The sequence below is a fragment of the Alosa alosa genome, chromosome 10 (genome assembly GCF_017589495.1).
Source record: "Alosa alosa isolate M-15738 ecotype Scorff River chromosome 10, AALO_Geno_1.1, whole genome shotgun sequence".
In the NCBI taxonomy this organism is placed as follows: Eukaryota; Metazoa; Chordata; class Actinopteri; order Clupeiformes; family Clupeidae; genus Alosa; species Alosa alosa.
The window spans coordinates 9,480,618-9,503,716 of NC_063198.1; the positions used below are offsets into that span (position 1 = coordinate 9,480,618).

Sequence of the window (23,099 nt, forward strand, 5' to 3'; positions counted from 1 at the left end):
GGAGAAGGTCGCCGCAGCTCTTATTGAGAGGAGTGGAATCAACACAGGAGAGAACATTGTTCTGCTCTACCCTCCAGGTGTCTATAGACACACACACACACACACACACACACACACACGCACACACACACACAGAGACACACCCACATACACACACACACACACACACACACACACACACACACACACACAACAAAGAAGATCGGTCAAAGCATACACTGAAATAATGCTTTGAAGATAAGGCCATTTTCCCAGAAACAAACATGTTGATAGGCCAAATACATGAATGTTAATCCAAACCTATCCACTCTAAACACTGACGCCCATCCAAATCACACACACACACACACACACAAAGGATGTCATTTAATAGGTCATCAGCTGTATGTATGTGTCTGTGTGTGCGTGTACGCCTGTGTGCGTGTGTGTGCAGGTATCGACCTGATTGCTGCTTTTTATGGATGCCTGTATGCTGGCTGTGTCCCTGTCACCGTGAGGCCACCGCATCCTCAGAACCTTCCGGCAACACTACCCACCGTCAAGCTCATCACAGATGTGAGTAGCCTACAGGTGGCAGGATATTGGAACATTTATGAAAAACAAGAAGCAAAAGAAAGAAAACATAAAAAAGGTGTAGACATGTGTGAACAACAGGCCCACTGCCAGAACAATAAAAATGAGAAAAAATATATATATTGATATATTGTAGTGTGTAAAGCTATGTTAAAGCTGCAGTTGGCAAGTCTGATAGATTGAGGGGACTTAGCCAAAATTTTGAATGTTTACAACTCTCATGCCTCTCCCTCACTCGAGTTTGTGCTTGTCAGTGCGCACCAGACTGCACCAGACTGTGATTGACAGTCAGATCTCACACAGTCCTGCTCTGATTGGACCAGAAGAACCGGGAGCTGTGGATTTTTGCAAAACAATTAACATGCTCTAGGTGGAGGTAGAAGTGCGGGGCTTTTTCTAAAACCGGCTGATTTATGTTAGCCTGGCCTTGGCCCTTTCTACGTACTTCCGGTCGATTTCTTTTCCCTACAGTACTCCGTCTGGAATAAGTTGATACACGCTCGTTTACTTCGGCAGTTGGGCAGCCGGCCAACAGAGCATTATTAATGGCAACAGCGAACAGAGCATTAAGAACATTATTCGTGTACACATAGTTTACTAAAAAGAAAGATTTTGGACAACTCACTCCTTGCAAGATGGCAGCGAGCAGAAAAACAAGTGAGTTGTTCAAAATCTCTTTAGTAAACTCTCGCATTCCAACAATGTTCTCAATGCTCGAGTTCATGTGTAGAGACACTGATGATACTTCGATCAAAGTTTCATGTTGTGTCGAGCCTTCATAGTATTTGAAAAATAGCGATTTTGACTATCAAAAAAGTAGTAGCCCTATAGGAATCCCATTCAAAAGGTAATTTCACCCGAAAACGACAACGCATACAAGCTTAAAAGTGGCGCTTTGGACGTAGTTATGCATTATGAAAGTTTGACTTGGGTACATTCACAAAACACTATATGATGCATTTTGGCGAGAGTTACGCAGATGAAACGTGTGATTGTTTGCTGATAAGATGCACCCGTGCTTGTTATGGGCATGCTGCAGAGAAACTTCAATGTATGACGAAACGCCGGTTGTTAGTGGTTGGTTCAAAGCGGTTCAAAGGAACTCCAATGATTTTAAACCTCAAACTGTGCCCTCCCACCCGGAAATAAACGAACGCCTATGGATCTAGGCCAGACTCTCTGCGAAGTCAGGCTAGATTTATGTTGTTATGTCGGAGCATAGTGTCGGTTTCAGTGAATATGATAACAACATCTTGCCAACTGCAGCTTTAAGCTATTTGTCTGGCTTTGCATATTACAGTGTGTTAAGCTATTTTTCTGGCTTTGCATATTGTAGTGTATTAAGCTATGTTCCGGTGTGATATTGACCTAAAGTGTGTTGAAACATGATACCGAGTGTGAACGTATGTCTCATAGCCCATCTCGGCTTGTCCCCTGCACTCCAAAATCTGGCGCTAGTTAGCCGATGCTACCAACAGCTTTTTCAATAGTGGTGCTTCGGCATCGGGCTAGCCATGCAAATAAATGACTGTTTTACACCATTTACGAGGCTCAATGTATCTCCACACTTCATTGGTAGACTTCCGAGGGCCCTGACATTTAAAACGAGACATTGAGAACTTTGAAAAGCACTGGTAGTTTACTTACAAGACGATTTATACAGACAGTATCTTCCACGGTTTAGCGCTTGCAGCCATCTTGAATTTAGTCACGATAAGTCGAGCGATGAGTAAGAATGAACAGGTATGATAAGGGATCAGATTCCAAAAATAATTCTGTGGAAATGCATGGATTCCAGTTTCTTCCAATAGCAGCAACTGGCCAACATTGATGCTGATGATTATGTTTCATTACTTGAAACTGTAAAGGGCAAGAGATATAATCTAGAGGGTGTAGACAGAGCTATTATTTCAACAAAACTGTCTTTGTGATCACTACACTATATGGAGCTCAACTCCACTTGAGTGTGATGTTGGTGTTTTATGACTCGTGTTTGTGCTTCTCAGGTGTGTAAAGCAGCTGGGATCCTCACCACTCAGTTTCTAGTGAAGATCCTCCGATCTAAAGAGGCTGCTGCCACCGTCAACATCAAAACATGGCCCATCATCATAGACACGGGTACATACAGGAAACATACTGTATATGTGTGTATATACTGTATATACATATGTATATACAGTGTATATATACACACAAAATAAATTAAAGAAATCAGTCAGTCCCATAGTAGTGGACAAGACTACAGTAATGACAAAATGCAGTGTGCTGCTGTATAAAATACATTGTTGTGGCAGTGCTGATTGATAGGTTGTCTCTCTTTCTTCTTATAGATGACCTTCCACGGAAGCGACCGCCTCACCTTTACAAGCCTCCTTCGCCAGACGTCGTCGCCTATCTGGACTTCAGTGTGTCTACGACAGGCATGTTAACCGGAGTAAAGGTGAGACACACACACACACACACACACAAAGACACACAAAGTATGTACCACATAGTACCACATTAACCACATTTTGTGCCTCCACTTATAGTTCATGTCAGTATGAAATGTGTGTGTGTGTGTGTGTGTGTGTGTGTGTGTGTGTATATGTATATGTAATGCTGTTGTACGAGTGTTTCTCTGAAGTTTTCTGTTGTGTTGATGCTCTGTTGCTGGCCATTGTTCTGCCCTGTCTCCTAGATGTCACACACTGCAGTGACCACTCTCTGTCGCTCTATTAAGCTCCAGTGTGAGCTCTACTCCTCACGCCAGATCGCCATCTGCCTCGACCCCTACTGCGGCATGGGCTTTGTGCTGTGGTGTCTCGCAAGGTCACACACAACCTCATAATGCACACACACCTACACACACACACACACACACACACACACACACTAGTGAGTAAATATACACTCCCGTTAAATGATATTCCAATGACACAAACACTCTCACAATTACACACACACACACACACACACACACTCACACACACTCACAAAGAAGCACACGCCAATTATGTATACAGTACACAACATTTTTTTTCTGTTTGTATTTCTGCAACAATGGTGTATTTCTTGTACATGTTTATTGTGTGCTTTTGTGTTTTTATTTGGTTCTTCTCTTAATTTGTGTTTGTTGGCGTGCGTGTTTGTGTGTGTAGTGTGTACTCAGGGCACCAGTCGGTGCTGATTCCCCCTGCGGAGCTGGAGCTGTCTCTGGCGCTGTGGATGAGTGCTCTCTCCCAGAACCGCATCCGAGACACCTTCTGCTCCTACAGCGTCATGGAGCTCTGCACCAAGGGCCTCGGGGGGCAGACGGAGAGCTTGAAGGTAACACACACACACACACACACACTGTACACACACACACACACACACACACACACACACACACACACACTGTACACACACACACACACACACACACACACACACACACACACACACACACACACACTGTACACACACTGTACACACACACACACACACACACACACACACACACACACACACACACACACTGTACACACACACAAGTCAAGTCAAGTCAAGTCAAGTTTATTTATATAGCGCATTTCATACACAGAGGTCATTCAATGTGCTTTACATAAACAAAACCAAACAGTAATAACAAATAAAAAGCATAGAAAGGCAATATAGTCAAAGAATAGTTAAAAGGTAAAGATCATAATAAAAAGAAAACATAAAACACAAGGTAAAATAATTTAAAAATAAAGGATAATTAGTAAGCAAAAAACGAAGGCAAAAGTAGTAAAAAAAGTAATAAAAGATAAAGTGGAATAATTATCAAGGCAGATTCAGAATTTGTAACTCGGCACAGTTAGCAGAAAGCATCTGAGAACAGTTTGGTCTTAAGTCTAGATTTAAAACTGGCTACAGTTGGGGCCTTTTTGATGTCATCTGAAAGTTGATTTCACAGCTGAGACGCATAGCAGCTAAAAGCTGCTTAACCATGTTTAGTTCTAACAGTAGGTTTTACTAAGGGTTTTTTCACCTGGAACCTGAGAGGACGAGAAGGTGTGTACTGCTGAAGCATGTCTGACAGGTATTTAGGTCCTGCTCCATTTACTGATTTATAAACTAGCAATAGAGCTTTAAAGTCAATTCTGTGACTTACTGGAAGCCAGTGCAAGGACTTAAGAATTGGAGTAATGTGGTCAGTTCTTTTAGTTTTTGTTAGAATCCTAGCTGCTGCATTTTGTATCATCTGAAGCTGTTTAATAGTCTTTTTAGGAAGGCCTGTGAACAGTCCATTGCAGTAATCAACCCTGCTGGAGATAAATGCATGAATGAGTTTTTTTTTTTAAGTCATATTTTGACATCAGCCCTCTGAGTCTGGCAATATTTTTGAGGTGGTAAAAAGCTGATTTAGTTGTCGCTTTCATGTGGCTGTTGAAATTTAGATCACTGTCAATTAATACACCAAGATTTTTAACTGTATCCTTTGCCTTCAACCCTTTTGTGTCAAGGAGAGTGGCAACCCTAAGTCTTTCCTCCTTTTTACCAAATATAATTACTTCAGTTTTTTCTTTGTTCAGCTGAAGCAAATTTTGAGACATCCAGGTGTTGATTTGTTCTATACACTGACACATAGATTCAAGAGGACCATAGTCGTTTGGTGACAGAGCTAAGTAAATTTGTGTGTCATCTGCATAGCTATGATATGAAATCAAGTTATTTTGGATGATTTGTCCAAGTGGGAGCATATAGAGGTTGAATAATAGTGGCCCTAAGATGGAACCCCTGGGGAACACCACAGGTCAAGGACGTTGGTGTTGAGGTACAGTTTCCGATGGCAACAAAGAAGCTCCTTTCTTGTAGATATGCCATCTATAGCCAGCTGATAACTATGCCTGTAAATCCAACCCAGTGTTCTAGTCTGTGTAGTAAAATATTGTGATCAACAGTGTCAAATGCTGCACTAAGGTCCAGTAGCACTAGGACTGATGTTTTACCTGAATCTGTGTTTAGGCGTATGTCATTGGAAACTTTAATGAGAGCTGTTTCAGTGCTGTAATTTGCCCGAAAACCAGACTGAAAGCAATCAAAATACCCATTTAATGTTAGGAAGGTGGTTAATTGATTAAAGACTACTACAATAATTTTGCCAATAAAAGGTAGATTGGATATGGGCCTGTAATTGTTTAGCTTGGAGGCATCCAGGTTATTCTTCTTGAGAAGTGGCTTTACAACAGCTGTTTTCACTGACTTAGGAAAAGTGCCAGACAGCAGTGATACATTTACAATTTGAAGGACATCCGCCGCTATGAGATGAAAAACAGTTTTGAAGAAATTGGTAGGCAGAGTGTCTAAGACACATGTGGAAGAGCTGAGATTCTGTACCGTTTTTTTTAAGTGTTTCATAGTCCATCAAGCTGAACTCTGACATTAAGTTTAGTTTCCCTTTGTTTGTTGCTGGAAGTTCAGGTTGTTGAATTTGTAATTGAGCAGATATGTTGAGTCTGATTTGGTCAATTTTACCTTTAAAAAAAGATGAAAACTCATTGCATTTATTAGTTGAGAGAAGTTCAGGCGCTAATTGTGAGGGGGGATTTGTTAATTTATCAACAGTTGAAAATAGAATACGAGTGTTATTTGAACTTCTATTGATAATGTTAGAAAAAAAGGACTGTCTTGCTTTGCATATTTCAGAGTTATATGTGCGGAGCATCTCTTTATGGATTTCATAGTGGATCTGAAGTTTGTATTTCGCCATTTTCTTTCAGTCTTCCTACACTCTCTTTTTTTAGAAGTTTAACTGCTGGATTTTGCCTCCATGGTGCTTTCTGTTTGTCCTTAACTTTCTTGAATTGTAATGGAGCAATGTCATCCATAATGTTTGCCATTTTTGCATTAAAGTGATCAAATAAGTCTTCTACAGAGTCTGACAGTTGACTTGACTTTAGTGAAAGTGCTTGCGCAAAGAGAGAACTTGTCTGATCATTTATGATTCTCCTTTTTACCATCATAGCTGTGTTTTGAGTGTGTGGGGACATAGACACATCAAAGAAGGTCTTGGTCTACCAACAAGGTGGGATGTTGATGGGTATACAGTTGAAGGTCTTGGGCTACTAACAAGTTGCAGGGCTACTGGCAGCAGTCCTTCCATTCTTGCAAGGAAAATCATTTGCTGGGGTGGGGATGGTGATGGGTATACAGGGGATCCTGGGGAGTTTGAGCGGGTGGGGGAGTGTTGGGATGAGGATGGATATACAGGGGGGTTTGGGTGGCCTGGGGAATTTGATCGGGTGGGGACGTGATTGGGTGTAGGTGGTGATGGGAAATCAAGGAAGATGGGGTTGAATATTGGTTCAGAGTCTCCATCTGCGTGCTGAGGCCCTGGGGAGTTTGTTGCAGACGCTCCGCTTTCAGCATGTATTCCAGTAGTGTATTCCAAGTTGTTGTGTCTTTGTGGTGACAAGGAGTCGACGGAGGTGGAGAGGGGTATTGGTGCTGGTGTCACAACATGACCCTTCCTTTCTGATAGCCCCTCAGCAGCTTTGATAGGTGCTATCTCCTCATGCTCATCGCATCCATTTGTTTGCTGAGATTCCAGGGAGTTTGACGCCAGTGATTGACTTTGAGTCATTTTAGCAGCACCCATCTTATCTTGTCCAGTGGACATGGCTGGGCATTGTTGAGCTGGTTGTTTATGTTTCTCCAAGGTCTGCATTTCAGTGGAGGCTACCGGGTGATTACCAGAGGGCCCCACAGCAGGGGTGGGCATATCTCTGTTTCAGCCTGTGCAGAGTGTTTTGTTGAGCTGAGATGTTGATGTCATCCGCTTGTTCTGTCTGGCTCGGCTCAAGGTTGACAGAAACAATGTTGGGTGCAGGAGAGAGAGGTGATAGTATTCGGTCAAGATCTTGGCCCTAGTCCAACTCAGCTCTGTACTATTTGGTCTGAAGTATTCCCTGCGATTCCAAAAAAGGTTAAAATTGTAACCTTGTAACCTACACACACACACTGTACACACACACACACACACACACACACACACACACACACACACACAAACCCCAAATTAACTAACTTTAGATCAGTTTTTCTCTGCAAATCTATATTTGTGATAACAACACTACTCTTGTCTGTCTCCCTCAACAGTAGTGCATGCATTTTGATCTATGAAATCAAGCACACACCTACCAGCCAAGCCTTTCTAACACACACACACACACACACACACACACACACACACACACACACACACACACACACACACACACACACACACACACTCTCACACTGCACACACACACACACACACACACACACACACACACACACACACACACACACACACACACACACACACTGCACACTGCACACAAGACAGTTTGCATTCTTTCTCTCATACTCACACTCTCTCTGTATGTATGTGTGTGTGTGTGTGTGTGTGTGTGTGTGTGTGTCTGTGTCTGTGTCTGTGTGTCTGTTTATGGCAGGCGCGCGGTGTGAACCTGTCGTGCGTGCGCTCGTGTGTGGTGGTGGCCGAGGAGAGGCCTCGGCTGGTCCTCACACACTCCTTCTCCAAGCTGTTCAAGGACCTGGGCCTGTCCTCCCGCGCCGTCAGCACCACCTTCGGCTCCCGGGTCAACCAGGCCATCTGCCTACAGGTACCTCTCAGGCAGGGGCCAGGGGCCAGGGGTCAGGGGCCAGGATCAGCGGCTATCTGTGGTGGTGGTCTAGTGGTTTGGGATCGGACTTAGGTTGCGAGTACCATCCCAGAAAGTACCCCCATTGTGTCCCTGAGCAAGAGTCTTTACCCCAATTTGTCCCTGGAGATAAATTAATTATTCTTCTAATGTATGCCAAGAAACCAAATTCCTGGCATTACAAGTATTCATTTCCTGGGTTCTCTGAGGAAGCAGATATGCTTTTAGCTATATATTTAATTTACAAATAAAATCCTTGAAATGCATTCAGTGTGATTGCTGATTTTCTTTTTCATGTTTCTCTTTTTCAATGTTGTATGACCTCAGACTAGATGAAGGTTTCAGACTGTAGAAAGAGAAAGTAAATGTCTGGGAGGTACAACACACACATGGAGTCTTCTTGAGTCAACATTTCATCTTATGAAGGCCACTTTAGTTGAAATACTGCAGAGGCTGACCATGACCATGCTTGCTGTAGTGAACTCTCCGTTTGTGTGTTCTAGGGCACCACTGGACCTGACCCCTCGACGGTGTATGTGGACATGAAGTCCCTTAGACACGATAGGTAAGGGTTTAACCTGCTCAAAATAGCAACAAGGACTCCCTGCTATGCACAGTTGTCATATATGTTTGTCTGTGTTTTTGTGTTTGATTATTTGATATATCTGTGTGTGTGTGTGTGTGTGTGTGTGTGTGTATGTGTGTGTGTGTGTTTCAGGGTGAGGCTGGTGGAAAGGGGAGCCCCTCAGTCTCTTCCTCTAATAGAATCAGGCACGGTGAGTGAGGCTGTTTGGAGATGTTGTTTAGAAAGATGAAACCAGTGTAAACTATGCACATCACAGTTTACATTCCACTCCTCTCTCTCTCTCTCTCTCTCTCTCTCTCTCTGCTCTCCCTTCTCTTTCTTTTCTGTACTTTTAGATTCTTCCAGGAGTCAGAGTCATCATTGTGAACCCTGAAACACGAGGCCCACTTGGAGACTCTCACTTAGGAGAGGTCTGTATGTTTGTGTGTGTGTGTGTGTGTGTGTGTGTGTGTGTGTGGGGCGTGGGCGTGTGTGCGCGCGTGTGCATGCATGTGTGTGTGTCATAAATCAGTTATGTGAACTGCACTCTCTCCCTCTGCCTTTCAGATCTGGGTGAACAGTCCTCACTCGGCTGCAGGCTACTACACCATCTACGGGGAGGAGAACCTGCAGGCAGACCATTTCAACGTGCGCCTCAGCTTCGGAGACCCGCACACTCAGTGGGCGCGCACAGGCTACCTGGGGTTCATCAAGAGGACGGAGCTGACAGACTCTACAGGAGGTGTGTGTGTGCGTGTGGGTGTATCTGTGTGTGTGTGTGTGTGTTCAAGCTCTCGGCCTGCCCCCAGAGCAGGGCTCAACGTTAACTTATAAAAGTGGTTAAAAATGGTTGCCAGTTTGGCAACCAGTCATGAGGTTTTGGTTGTGAGAGCCAACCAAATATGGTTGCCACTTGTAACAATTTGGTAGCCAAGGGCAACCGGGCAGCCATTAATGTCGAGCCCTGCCCCAGAAGATTTTGGCTGAGGCCTGAGGCCATTTCATATGAAAGACATTCACTGCATGTCTACCTTGTTTGATGAAGAAGCCATAGCTTTATGATGAAACATGCAAGCTGTGCCCTCATCTCAGGTCCCCATGACGCCCTGTTCGTGGTGGGATCTCTGGACGAGACCCTGGAGCTGAGGGGTTTGAGGTATCACCCCATCGACATCGAGACCAGCGTGTCACGAGCTCACCGCAGCATCGCAGAGAGGTGTGTGTGTGTGTGTGTGTGTGTGTGTGTTTGGTTCACAACATATTTGAAGAGAATATATTCCATCTTATTGACTATCTTCTATATGTTGTATGTGTTTATATATACCTAAATGTTTATTGTGTTTATTGGTCAACTGTTATTGGTTATTGGTGCTCTGGTGTGAAATGTGTCCTAACCTCTGTGTGTGTGTGTGTGTGTGTGTGTGTGTGTGTGTGTGTGTGTGTTTGTACGCATGCAGTGCGGTGTTCACCTGGACAAACCTGCTGGTGGTGGTGTCGGAGCTGTGCGGCTCGGAGCAGGACGCGCTGGACCTGGTTCCCGTAGTGACCAGCGTGGTGCTGGAGGAGCACCACCTGATCGTGGGCGTGGTGGTGGTGGTGGACCCCGGCGTCATCCCCATCAACTCGCGCGGAGAGAAGCAACGCATGCACCTGCGCGACTCCTTCCTGGCTGACCAGCTGGACCCCATCTACGTGGCCTACAACATGTGAGCCGACACGGGCCCCCAGCAACCAGCGGATTACGCGCATACACACCACCAACACACCAGGGGGCACTCTCAGCTGGACACACACAAAAACAGAGAGGAGGGTAGGGGGATAGAGTGTGAGGCTGTCACGCACGACAAAAATGCCCCCAGCAGAGAAAAACAAGCCCATTATTCTCCTCTCAGGGGAAAGAAGGAAAAGATACTGGACAGAGCGCAAGAGAAAAGGAAATCTTTTGGATGGCTGATGGTTAATGGATAAGAGTGGAAAGTGAGTGAAGTCTGTTTAGCGGTGTGGAATGGGAAGGGAAAAAAGCCTGAGTGTGTGTATAATCAGATTGTCCAAATGGTATATAATCCAGTGACCCTAGAAGTAAGAGTTGTAACAAATGTCATTTATTTTTCCAGAATAGGCGGAAGAGTTGAATATGAATGAAAAAAGTAGTCGATTGGGTGTAAGTGAAGTTTCTGTTAAATATGTATTAATACTCATTTTTGCTCAAAAATCATGGAAGGTTACCAGTACAGCGGGGCGTTCCAGCTTTGCCCTCGACTCCAACTATGCATCTCTCCAGTCCAGCTGGTCTCCAAACACAAACACAGGCTGAACCGCACAGGAGAAATACAACTGGGGTTTAGGGTTGCTCAGTTACTCTGGGTAGTTACGTCAGGTTTGGGGTGAATTTGCCAAATTACCACAATGCCAATTTAGCTTTCATCACAAGTGTGTTTGCATTCATGGGTTTTCTCTTGTTTTGTAAACTATACAGTTGAGTTGTCCAAGTTACGGTGTAGACATCCTTCTGTGGGTTTGTTAGGGACCTGTACATTATTGCGTGTTCTCTGCTGTGGCTGGTGTTCCAAATAATGTTAGTGAAGAATTATGTTAACCCAATGTAGTGCTGGAAGAGAATCTGACTTTGATGTAGTATATGAGGAGTACTGAGGAGTATTTATTAACCAAAAGAGTCCAGATGTTTTTACCCTTTCCACTCACAGCCTCGCAGATCACACCTCGATAATGTGAAGGCCCTGCTCTGATATTGCTCTTGGGATTGAACATCAGCAATCACTGTTTACAAATTTCTCAGTCTGCGTGGACGCAACAGCAGACTGACTGAAGTTAATTCAGGTACTCATTCCTCCACACCTTGCCCAGTCCGCACTCCTGCTGGTACTTCTAGGCTACAGGTGTTAAGAGTTCACTAGTGGTGCAGGTGAAGGCTTTCCTTAAGGCGGGATCACATTGACCATCAGCAAGTGGCAGGTTTCCTATTGTTCTCTATGGTTCAGCAGCGGAACGGTGGCAGCACTGGCGTAACGCTAGCGTTGAACAAGCTGAGCGTTGAACTTGGTTCATCTTCCAAAGTGCAACACGAATGTATTGCATTGTCAGTTAAGGCAAACCATTTGTGTTACCATAGGAACGAGATAGAACTTATTATGGTCTGAGCATTGCCTTACGCTTGCCACTGGCCAATGTGATCCCCGCCTAAGGAAGCCCTAAGCTCCATCCACAGGGATGCACTGATTAAACCCTTTCATACTGGCACCAAGGGCACGGTAGGGCCTGAGACACTGGATCAATCTATGCTAGCAACGCTAACGCTATTGATTATAGGGTTTGATATGTGCAAAAGCCATCAATCCACATTTGTACTTTTTATGGTATTTACAGCTGGCGTGATCGCTGGTGACTTTGAACGGTCCAGTCTTGATTTGGCACATATATATCGTGTGCTCTTGTAAAATCCTTTTACATGTTGTTTTTATGGTAACATTTAACATCCTAGCCACATATTATCTGCACTTTTCTTTTGTCTGTGAGTTTTAAAATATTCAGTAGTGATGCACTGTATTTATATGTATATGTTGTAACGAATGTAATTGATCTGTACATATAACAGATATGAAGGCCCCTCACGCACACACACACAGAGAGCAAAAATAGCATCGGTGCATCCCTGACACTCATTAGCAGTATCATAATCAAAAACAATTTCTCCACATCACAGATTTCTGGTATCCAACAAAAAACACTAGCCATGTGCTATTTCAAGTTCACTTACAAATACATCAACCGCAACGCTAAGAACATCTCTTCCATTTGTGCACATTTATATTAATCATTTATTTTGTCATATTTCTCTCCCAAGCTCATATACCTGTTTGAACTGTTATGCACAAAATATTGTTTGAAATATTAGTTTAAAGCAATACTTCTTTGTGCATGGTCATTGTGAAATATATTTATAGTCGTTTAGGACCAGACGTGTGTGAGTAATAAGGTGATTGAAAGAACTGATTGAAGAGTGGAGAAAAAGACATGAATTAAACAGTAATGTCCAGGGTATGCATTCTGTCCTACAGCGTCTTACTTCTCCTGTCTCCTGCGTGTGAAACAGCTTGGGGGAAGCTGAACTATAATAGTTACAAACACTTTGATCATGCAGTTCATGTTGTGGTGGTGGTGGTGATATGTGTGTACTGTGTGTGTGTGTGTGTAGTGGATTGATGGGATGAACAGGTTTTGGATAAACAGTGGTTTGATAATAAAAGTCACTGTGGTTTCCTACAATCAACAAGAAAATAACAGTAAAGCAAAGCTATGACATCACAACAACGTGATTGGTCAAGTTGTAAAGATGGTCCTGAACCAACATCATTCATGGATTGTGCCGTTATTTTTAACTGAGCTGATATTTGGTCACTAGGTGGCAGTTCACCATCTTCTAACAAGAGAGGACAAGCAGCTGGACAAACAGTGCCCTCCAGAATTATTGGCACCTCTGCTAGTTCACTAAAAACAGGTGGGCAGTTCCAGCGTTATGGATGTGACAATTGGACTCATATTGGTAAACAAAATGCCTTAGAGTGGGGGCAAAATTAGTATCAGTGAATTAATTTGCATAACTTTTAATGTAACCTCTGTCCTCTGAATACTGAGAAATCCTCAAACTTCATATAATCATTTTCATCCTAAGAATACAAGGCATTTATCAGCGTTATGGATGTGACATGAAATAGACACACTTTTGTGAGAGATTACAGGTTTTCTACAAACTCTGTGAATTTTGAAGTAAACTGCCGAAACTATGATATATGTAGCATGAAGGAGACTTGAACGAACACAAAAAGTGTGTTTTTGAAACTATGCGTCATTTTCGTAATGCATTATGTAGGAAAAACTCGCGTTATGGATGTGATGGTTTCACGTTATGGATGTGACGTGTCTGAACCAGTCCTCGACAAACTGCATAAAACACATAATTAAGTAGTGAATTTTGATATGAAACAATGAAATTATTGCTTCCTCAGTGCCCACTAAGATCCACAGGAAGAATCAGGACAAGTCAATTAAAATATAAAAAATTAATGAATTTTTTTCTTTTTTTCCATCATCAATTTTGTGACAATTTTGTCAGTGATTCCCGGGTTACTGAAACACCAGGGAACATGAAACTTGGTGGCCACTCCCCCACTGCGCTAGGTTAAATGACTAGCCCTACCTGAACCGTTGCACCCAAGATGAAGACAAAGTACATGGCAAGCACACACACACATAAACACATACAGACAGGCAACCACACACACACACACACATGCACAAACACCCACCCACACGAATGCACACACATAAACACACACACAGTCGCACACATACAGACAGGCAAGCACACACATAAACACATACAGACAGGCAACCACACACACACACACACACACATGCACAAATACCCACCCACACGAATGCACACACATAAACACACACACACACACACAGGCACGCATACGCATGTGCGCATGCAAACACACAATACACACACACACACACACACACATAAACACACGCATACGCACATGCACACACACAGACACACACACACACACTCTTATAAACAAAAGCAAACTCACATATGCACACACTCATTTACATGCACATGAGTTGCAGGAGTAGGAGATGGAGACAAATTGACAAGCGTGATTTATTTTTGCGAAGAGAATATACAGGACTGAGAGGCGGTCATATTTTGTACCGCTATGCAGTACATCTAGTTTATTGCTGCCGTTACTCTGTGGGTATTAGCTACAGTGGACACTTCAAATGCTGGCATATCGCGTCACATTTAAAATTAAACTGTGTTAAGCAGACGTGACCGGCAGGCTGAACAGATCTGCAACAGAAGGAGGTTGCTATGTTAACTCCAGCTGCAAAGTCAGCCATCTTTACCAGCTAACACAATAATCCAGTTACTGTACAGTATTAGTCAGGTATAACTTTGTGGAATTTGGGCTTAAGTGTGACATAAGGTACTAATGCAATTTTTTGCATAAATTGATAGGTAAGGGGTTGTCCTTTCAGAATCTGACGGGTGCCACTCCAGCACCCTTGAGCATTTTCTTTAAAATGACATCAGCTGCCACACCCCTTTTTTAATCATATAAACTCATCTAAATAGACATTTACATATAAACCCATCATGTATGGTATCAAATTAAAGCTCTTTTCATACAGAAATCAGCTTTGACCATAAAAAAGTAGAAAAAATAGTTTAGGTCCCTCCAGAGAACAAAATACCTTATGCAAAGTGACCTTTAAGGTCAAATTAGGTTCCTTTTTGCTGCATAATAGCTTATACCTCTAAATCGTGTCATGTTTGGTATTAAATTAAATAAATTATGGAACTGCCATGTAGCTTAATACATACAGGAATACAATCATTCAATAGTAATTCATTTTAATATGAATATTATAGCAAGTCTGATGTACACTAGTTCACCAACTTGCGGGTTAGTTAGCACGTTAGCTTTAATTTCCCTTGAATCAGTCGCTGAATTTCTGACAGCAATGTTGTGAGGTACTTCCCAGGTAGTAAGCGCATTAATTATAACTGTCCTTGGATTTCCCCCCAGAATTACAGACAACAATATTTTTCATTCTAACATGTTTTAATGCTTTAAAAACAGACACCACAGTCCAGGATTGATACAAACTAGTCTGAGTTATGAGGTTCTTGCCAGTTAATCAGCACATTGCATAACTATAACAGTCCTTCAATTTGCCCCCTTAATTACAGAGTAAACTGCAAAGTTGATTACAGGAGGAGAGGACAGAATCAAGAAAATTATTTCTTCCAGTATTCCATATATTCCAGCAAGGAATGAGGATCATTTGGAATTACAACAACAAATATAATTTATTTAAATCAGTTTTATAGCCCAAGTATACTTTGTCTATTTGACTAATTGTTGAGGGTTGATACAATTTGTTGCTCATCCTACCATTTCAGCGGTGTGACCTTACCAGGCTTTACAGTTATTATGTTCTCTGGAGGGACTTGAAATCATTTGTAGCTTGTTTTATTGGCATAATTGATTTCTGTTTGAGAAGATTTTTCATTTGATACCATACATGATGGGTTTATACAGTAATTTGCATCTAGTTATTTTTTTATGGTCAAAAAAGGGGGCGTGGTCATTTTAAAAAATGCTCAAGGGTGTCGGAGCGGCACCCGTCAGATTCTGAGTCTACACCCCCTAAACTATCAGTTTATGCAAAAAATTGCATTAGTACCTTATGTCACACCTATCCTGGGGTTCTACCTGATTATATGACAGTTACGGGAAGATAATCGCTCAGATTTTCGTTATTAGGCCACTTGAAAATAGGCTATGGCTAGGCTAATCACTGGAGGTATTTTAATATTATGTTTGTTTTGCTAATGCTTAGGCGAGGCCTCCCTGTGGTTTTGATCAACCTAATAATCTTTGAAATGTCAATTGTAAACACTAAGGTTAAATGCGTTGAAACTGACATGCCACCAGAAAAGACGTTTATCGGCTTTGAGGTAAAAGTCCAGTCTTGTAAAGTCACATTATGTAACATCCATAACGTCACATCCATAACGCACCATTAAAGGTTTTAAAAGTAAGAAAGGGCACAATTTGGTCATCACACTTTACATTGATATAAATCAGCTTTGCACAAACACTATGGACATTGTCGCATCAACACTGTATGTGTAGCATAAACTTTTCCTATAAAACGTTATGGATGTGACATGGCCATGGAACTTGCTGACTTACAAAGCCTTACAAATGTAAGGAGTCGTGCTCTTAAAGGCAATCTGAGCATACACATTGCTCTACCATTCCCTTGTCAATCTAGAATTTGTCAAAGGATACAATTTGTTTGAACCTTGAGTCGATTTATCCACTTTTTAAATATGTATAATATTACCATGTGAAAAATGTTGTTTCTGTATGGTTGCACAACATATTTATGATATAAAAAGAGTGTAATTCTCCATCAAATTCAATCAGATCAGTTACAAACAATAAAATATAGACCTAAATGAAGATTTTAACAGTTCTGTTTGCGTATGGACAACTTTTTTTTCCATGGTTAGGATGACCTTTGCATGGAATTGCCTAGGTATAAAAAATAATCCGTTGATGATTTATCGTAATCTTACAATGAAAACAATGAGGAAAAATCCAACCTTGAAGGGAAGCAAATTGACTTTGAGAAAAATGGAAATGGACAAAGGAATATCTCATAAAGAAATAAATATTTTTAACAAAAACACATCGCTCCCAATTGTTGGTATCCCTGATGGTAATACCTGCTTAAGCTCCCTTTGCCAATACTTGTAATATTCTCCCATGACACCCCATAAAGCTGGAGAATACAAAGCAAGGTATTTAAGACTGTTCGTCTTTACAAAATCTCCCCAGATTACCTAGGTCCAAACTTTGCAGACTTGCAGTCTCCTCTTTGACTCACCCCTCTGTTTTTCTATGAAGTTTAGATCAGGGGACTGAGATGGCAATGGCCGAAGCTTGATTTTGTGTTCAGTAAACCATATTTGTTTTGATCCGGACAATTGTTTTGGTTCATTGACCTGATGAATGATTCAATCATGACTCACTTTTAGTGTCTTGGCAGAGATTGACAGAATTCCTTTGAAAATGTTCAGGTTTTTCTTGGAGTTCATGATACCATGCACCTTAATTAGGTCCCCAAGGCCTTTGGGAATAAAAAATAGCCCCACAATATCACAGCCCTAATCAACTTTATCAAAGTCATTATATAGAAACATCACACTAGTTATAAGAAGTATTGCACCTATAGGATATGCCATTTTTATCTTAAGGCTCTAAGACGGTTGATCAGCTGTGTTCTAAAGAATGTTTGATTCAAGTTCAGCGTGTGCTGTTGCGAACTATTTGTTTCTCACCAAAAGCCACGACGAAACGGTAACAAATAGGCTATAGCCTAGGCTATGTAGGCTAAAGAGCCACATCGTGGGGAGTTTATTGTTTCGTTTTGGCAAGTAGCCGTGTAATAAGTGGGATAATGTAAAGAACGCCGCTGCGCGTCGGGGTCCGGTTCGCCCTGTCGGGACTTATTTTCCCAATAATGACCGGCGTTCTATCCTATACATTATCCCTTACTTATAACACCATAAACAAGTAAGATACAAACACAGGATATCACTGTGTATAACAATTTGTAGATGAAAAACACATCATGTGTTAGGCCATGTGATTTGAAAGACATGGTATGAATGACAAAACCAAATACACTGTCAAAAATACACTTTATTGCTCACCACCTCAAACAAGCACTAAGACTCGGCAGCACATAAAATCTCGTACAAAATCCAATCCACACATTGCTTTAATGTACAAAGAACATAAATAAATTATCTTAACTGATTTAGTACTTGATGCTGGCAAAACATTGTTAATACTTGAACTCAGTGGTGTAGTCTAGTTAGCTGTAGTGGATATACTGTGATGTAGTAGTTAGCTGTAGTAGGTATACTGTGATCAACCCCAAATGTTGATACGTATCCTGTATACGGAGATGGTGATGCTGTTTAAGTGGGTAAACTGCGTAGTCCTGCACATCACGTCGACTACACCACTGCTTGAACTAAACACTACTCCTGGAGCAGTGTTGGACCATGACCCCTAATAATGGACCCCTCGTTGTTGATTGGCTACCATAATGTATTACTCAGCACAAGCCATTTTGTTTTCCACTTCTGCACAAACACTGTACACACTGACTGGACGGACATGACATATTAGCTGAATTAGCTTAAATTTGTTTAATGGATCATAATCAAAGACTACTGTTTCAAATGTGATTAAAAAGCAACAGGAATTAAACGGACAAGGAGAGATGTTGTCATGCAGGAGCTTGACACAACTGAACAAGCTTTCTGATGAGATTTATTAGCAGGTACAACTAAGCTGAATATACCTGTAGTCAAGTTGAGTTACAAACACTGTTATTGTGCAGTTGTGTGTGTGTATGCAGTGGTGTGTTGATGCATGATTATTTAACAGCGTAGCCCACAATGTGTGGTTTGATAATGAAGGTGATGGGTGCCTGGATGTGCCGCAGGTTCACCTGGCTGAATCCCGCATTTTCGATGCACTCCCATGTTGGACGAGTCGTTTCACAGCCATCACCAAAGTAGTACCTGAGACATTAAAGCAACACAATGTAAGAATTGGTACCGGTAGACTTCACTGAAACCCTGCATGCTTTTTCAACATGTAGGGTTCCATGACAGTCTATCAGACTGCCTTGCATGTTGGAAAGTTACAGTAGAGGTACCCAGTATATCAAAATGTTTTATTTCTGCAGGGTACACCAAAGCTATATAGTGCATTACTAGGCACTCCAGCCACACAATGGCATGGCAGAGGCACCATTATCCCTATTGTAAGTAAGGGTACCTTCAAATCGAGTTTTAAGATAAAAAATATATGTTTCTTTAATACACTGTGGCTACTGTAGACCATAAAGAGGCACATCTGTATATAAACAACAGGTACTGCGGGCCATCTACAGTGTCCAGTGAAAGTTACATCCCTTAAAGGTGCCATGTGTAAGAATTGAGGTAAAAATATCCAAAAAATGAGCTACACGCATCAAAAGAATGAGAAGAAATAAGGGCGATGATGTCATTAAAAAAATGGCAAGGTATAGTGCTGCAGAGATATCAACCAGAATTAGCATGCTAAAATACTAGCCACAGCCCGACAGGTGTCATAATACCAGTTTCGCCATGGGAGGCGGTATCATGGGCAACACAACCGCCAGCCAAACTGCAATACACGCTTTCTCGGTTGTTACTCTAGGGTAGACCAACTCACTTTCTGGAGGTATACTGCCTCCATCTTTTATGGAATGTGGAGTATGAATTGATTTTTTGGCGGATATTACACATGGCACCTTTAAGGCCTCATAATGAGCGAATTGGCACTTAGCACTTGTCGTTTCAATTCAATTCAATTCAATTCAATTCAATTCAATTCAAAATCACTTTATTCATCCCCGAGGGGCAATTAAATGGCACAAAGAGCAACATATTCCACCACGTACAGTACATCATCAATAAAATAAGTTAAATATATTATATAAAAAAGGGGGAAGGGTATGGGATGAGTGCAACAGTCATCAATCTACTGAGTGTTGTAGTATAGTCCAAAGATCAGGGGGGGGGGTAGGGGAGGCTTGGAGTTTAGGAGCTGGACAGCCCTGGGGACAAAGGTCCCCTTCCTCCTTTGGGTCTTACAGCCATGACAATGGAGTCTGCGTCGTGAGGGGAGCCACTCAAACATAGGGAACATGACATGTGATGTATCACGACTTTTCCACATACTGGATACCCTTTTAGTGTCAATCTCCCTATTATAAATCAGTGTGCCATTAGAACGATTATGAAGCCGTTATTTTCAAGATGCCTACCCAAGATGCCTGGTACAGGCACAGAGGGTCAAAACATAGCAACAGCTTGCCACAAGCACACCAGAAAAAAATATTATATTGCATATTTCCAATATCCCTCTCCCGTTTTATACGAGTCATTTATTTAATGTAGCTCTTTTACACCCTTGTGTCTATTGGCCAGTCATTATTGTATACTTTTCTGTTCTGTTGTTCCTGGTATAGGGATGTAACGATTACCGGTGTAATGGTAAACCACAATAAAAATATTGACGCAATAGAAATATTAAGCTATAACACATACAGTAGCCAATTAAACATGACCAAGGAAAAAGTGAACGGGACAACACACAATGCCACGGTAACATTATGCTATGAATTAAGAATGCTCAGCTCAACCAGGTTTGTTTGTGCAGTCAGGATGTAGGCCTATGAATGTGAAAACGAAAACATGCCCTTCTCCAGTAGCAATAGGCCACCTTAAATGCACCAGAATAAAGGAATCACATCTACTCAGTAACAATTCAGCACCCAGCATTCAGTGAAAATGAGTTCCAGCGTCCCTGGTTAAAAGCACTCTTTTTTTGCACTTTTGATAAGGATTTGCCTATATTTTTGTAATATAATAAACACAGTCACACTTTTTGAAACTATTTCAGCTTGTGTAGGCCTATCAGTGCTTTCTGAACATATTGAACACACATATTGAAAAATACCATGATAATTTAACCAGTTATAGTGACTAAAATGTTCATACCGTTACATCCCTATTCCTGGACTAATGATAAATAAATAGAACAAAGAAATCCCAAGAATATCCAAGTCATGTTTGGTGTGTGATGGCGTACCACAGAGGTTGCAGAACATGCTGGCAGAAGTACGTCCAGCTGGAGGGGTCGGCGGCCACGTGCTCCAGGAAGAAAAACGCACCACCCTTGAACAAAGAAATACACACACACACAGAGTCAATTGTGTGCTTGATGTGCATCTAATATTAGCTGTACTTTGCAATGTGTACTTAAGTTTGAGGCCATATCCACACACACACACCTTTTGCCATGTCGCCTGTCCTGAGGTAATGTGTCATGTTGTGAGTAATCTTTGTTTGTTCTGACTGACTGGTAAAGATAAGGATTATAAAATGGTAGGCCTAATAGTAGTAGTGTCTGATGACGGTTAATAATAGACGCAATTAAAGTTTTTGTAGCCATCTGACAGTAGAATTAGCCTATAGTCTGTTCGCCTCCAGAGGGCGTGATCTTGACATATGGCTAAACTAATTTAGTCGGATTAATCGTTCATGGTTTCAGTCTCGTCTTTTGAACTGACGTGTGTCCGGTCTGATGTACTTTTCTAAAAATCTAACTGGAGATACCCTTCAGTTATTCATTGCATGTATTTACGCATTAGTAAATACATGCAATCTATTGAGGTGAGAGGCCCACAAACTGATACTTACAGGTCGAAGTACTCGTTTGGCCTCTTTCAGCACGCACCCAGTGTCGCGGACAGAGCAGAGCACGAGTGTGACCACAGCCACATCTACAGAATTGTCAGGTACTGCGTGCAAGTCCTCTCCGGTCGCGACCACAAACTTGTCGTACACTAGGTGGTCGTTTTTCGCCATGTTCTTCTGTAGATAATCCTGAAAATGAGGGTTAGGGTCTGTGCATATTACCTTGCAGCCAGTTGGATAGTGCTCAAAGTTCGCCCCAGTGCCACAGCCAATCTCCAGAATTGTCAGAGTGCCATTCGATGGTCGAAATTTGCCCAAAGCCCGAAAGAGTTCTCGTTTGTGTTCATTCATTTTACTGTTATAATTGAAAGTGATTCTGTAAACCAAAAACGGAAATACGCGCTTGTACAGTGTGTATAGACCCACCAGCTCCGCGATCTGTAGCGGCAGTGTTAGTATCTTAAACACAAGCGTGCACAGGTGCATCAACAGCATTTTGGCTACCTGATAGATCCCTTGCCTATATGGAATAAACCCTGTGGAACTGGCACCTTGCGAGAAAGAGTTTATTTCTTCAGCAGGAGGGCGTGTCGTGAACTGCAACCAATCCGGTCAGCTGATACTATCTTGTTGCGTTAGCGATATTATCCACTAGATGGCGCATGAATATCTGTTATATAACTTGGAAAAAGTCCTAGTCATCGTCTGTTGGTAGGCCTCTGGCTGCCGTGCAACGGTTGATACAACCCTGATGAATGCCTCTCCGATTGGAAATATAGGTATTTCGGGCCCCCACCGTCGACTTCAAGGCAGCGCTGCCTGGAAGGCGCTAGGGTTAATGTTAGGGCCAGAGTTAATGCAAGGCAGCACTGCCTTGAAGTCGACAATGTGCGCCCAAAACACCATCAACCCTGATTGGAGGTTCCCATTCTATCTGTTACAGTAAAATGTATAGTGTTCAAAGTTTAATTCAAGTTAATTCTAAAGCAAATCTAAGACTCCAATGAAGAAACCAGGATCAGATTAAGTGTGTATCCCGAGTGTGAAGACGCTGAATGCAATCTTCCCTGTTTTAGGACATTGTTTTAATTTAATGCTCTTTTGCACATGTACCTGTCAGGCTGTTAGCTTTGTAATAGTCTGCAGGTGAGGATAATTGGGCCAAACCCACTCTGGTGCGTCCGCTTTACATTTTAATCGTAACTTGAATAACAATTTGTGTGAATAAGACAACAATAGCACAATGAGTGTTATTGTGTTATTCACACAAACACACACACACATTTATGAATGAAAGAAAATAATATTCTAACACACATACACACGTTATGCTATGTTACACATAGTTTCTCCAAAAGATCATGTCTTGCTGTGTGTGTGTGTGTGTGTGTGT

General features: G+C 42.0%; 2 protein-coding genes across 4 annotated transcripts in view; one reads left to right on the plus strand and one right to left on the minus strand.

The window, feature by feature from the left end:
- dip2bb (disco-interacting protein 2 homolog Bb) overlaps nt 1–12,856 on the plus strand; it is a 33,566-nt gene extending 20,710 nt beyond the window's left edge. For all 3 annotated transcript variants that reach the window (XM_048254361.1, XM_048254362.1, XM_048254363.1), the window contains 13 exons: nt 1–77; nt 434–555; nt 2,580–2,691; nt 2,904–3,013; nt 3,254–3,384; nt 3,714–3,882; nt 8,019–8,189; nt 8,732–8,793; nt 8,947–9,004; nt 9,150–9,224; nt 9,361–9,535; nt 9,886–10,009; nt 10,251–12,856. The exon at nt 1–77 is cut by the window's left edge and continues 47 nt beyond it. In XM_048254361.1, coding sequence (XP_048110318.1) covers nt 1–77; nt 434–555; nt 2,580–2,691; nt 2,904–3,013; nt 3,254–3,384; nt 3,714–3,882; nt 8,019–8,189; nt 8,732–8,793; nt 8,947–9,004; nt 9,150–9,224; nt 9,361–9,535; nt 9,886–10,009; nt 10,251–10,503 — 1,639 coding nt within the window. In that variant the 3' untranslated portion in view covers nt 10,504–12,856. The remainder of the gene's footprint in view (nt 78–433; nt 556–2,579; nt 2,692–2,903; nt 3,014–3,253; nt 3,385–3,713; nt 3,883–8,018; nt 8,190–8,731; nt 8,794–8,946; nt 9,005–9,149; nt 9,225–9,360; nt 9,536–9,885; nt 10,010–10,250) is intronic.
- Nucleotides 12,857–18,086: 5,230 nt separating this feature from the next.
- Nucleotides 18,087–22,284, minus strand: LOC125301993 (putative methyltransferase-like protein 7A). Its single transcript, XM_048254924.1, has 3 exons — nt 21,710–22,284; nt 21,099–21,184; nt 18,087–18,997 (listed from the first exon to the last, which is right to left on the minus strand). Exons 1-3 carry the CDS (start codon nt 22,199–22,201, stop codon nt 18,850–18,852), a joined length of 726 nt encoding a protein of 241 aa, XP_048110881.1. The 5' UTR covers nt 22,202–22,284; the 3' UTR covers nt 18,087–18,849.
- Nucleotides 22,285–23,099: the final 815 nt, after the last annotated feature.

Bases quoted from the DNA above. Each gene is read 5' to 3' on its own strand.
- LOC125301993 (XM_048254924.1), bottom strand. From the start codon at position 22,201: ATGCTGTTGATGCACCTGTGCACGCTTGTGTTTAAGATACTAACACTG. The intron at 21,185-21,709 runs GTAAGTATCAGT...TCTTTGTTCAAG, and splicing joins CCAAACGAGTACTTCGACCT to GGTGGTGCGTTTTTCTTCCT. The intron at 18,998-21,098 runs GTACGCCATCAC...TTAATGTCTCAG, and splicing joins CATGTTCTGCAACCTCTGTG to GTACTACTTTGGTGATGGCT.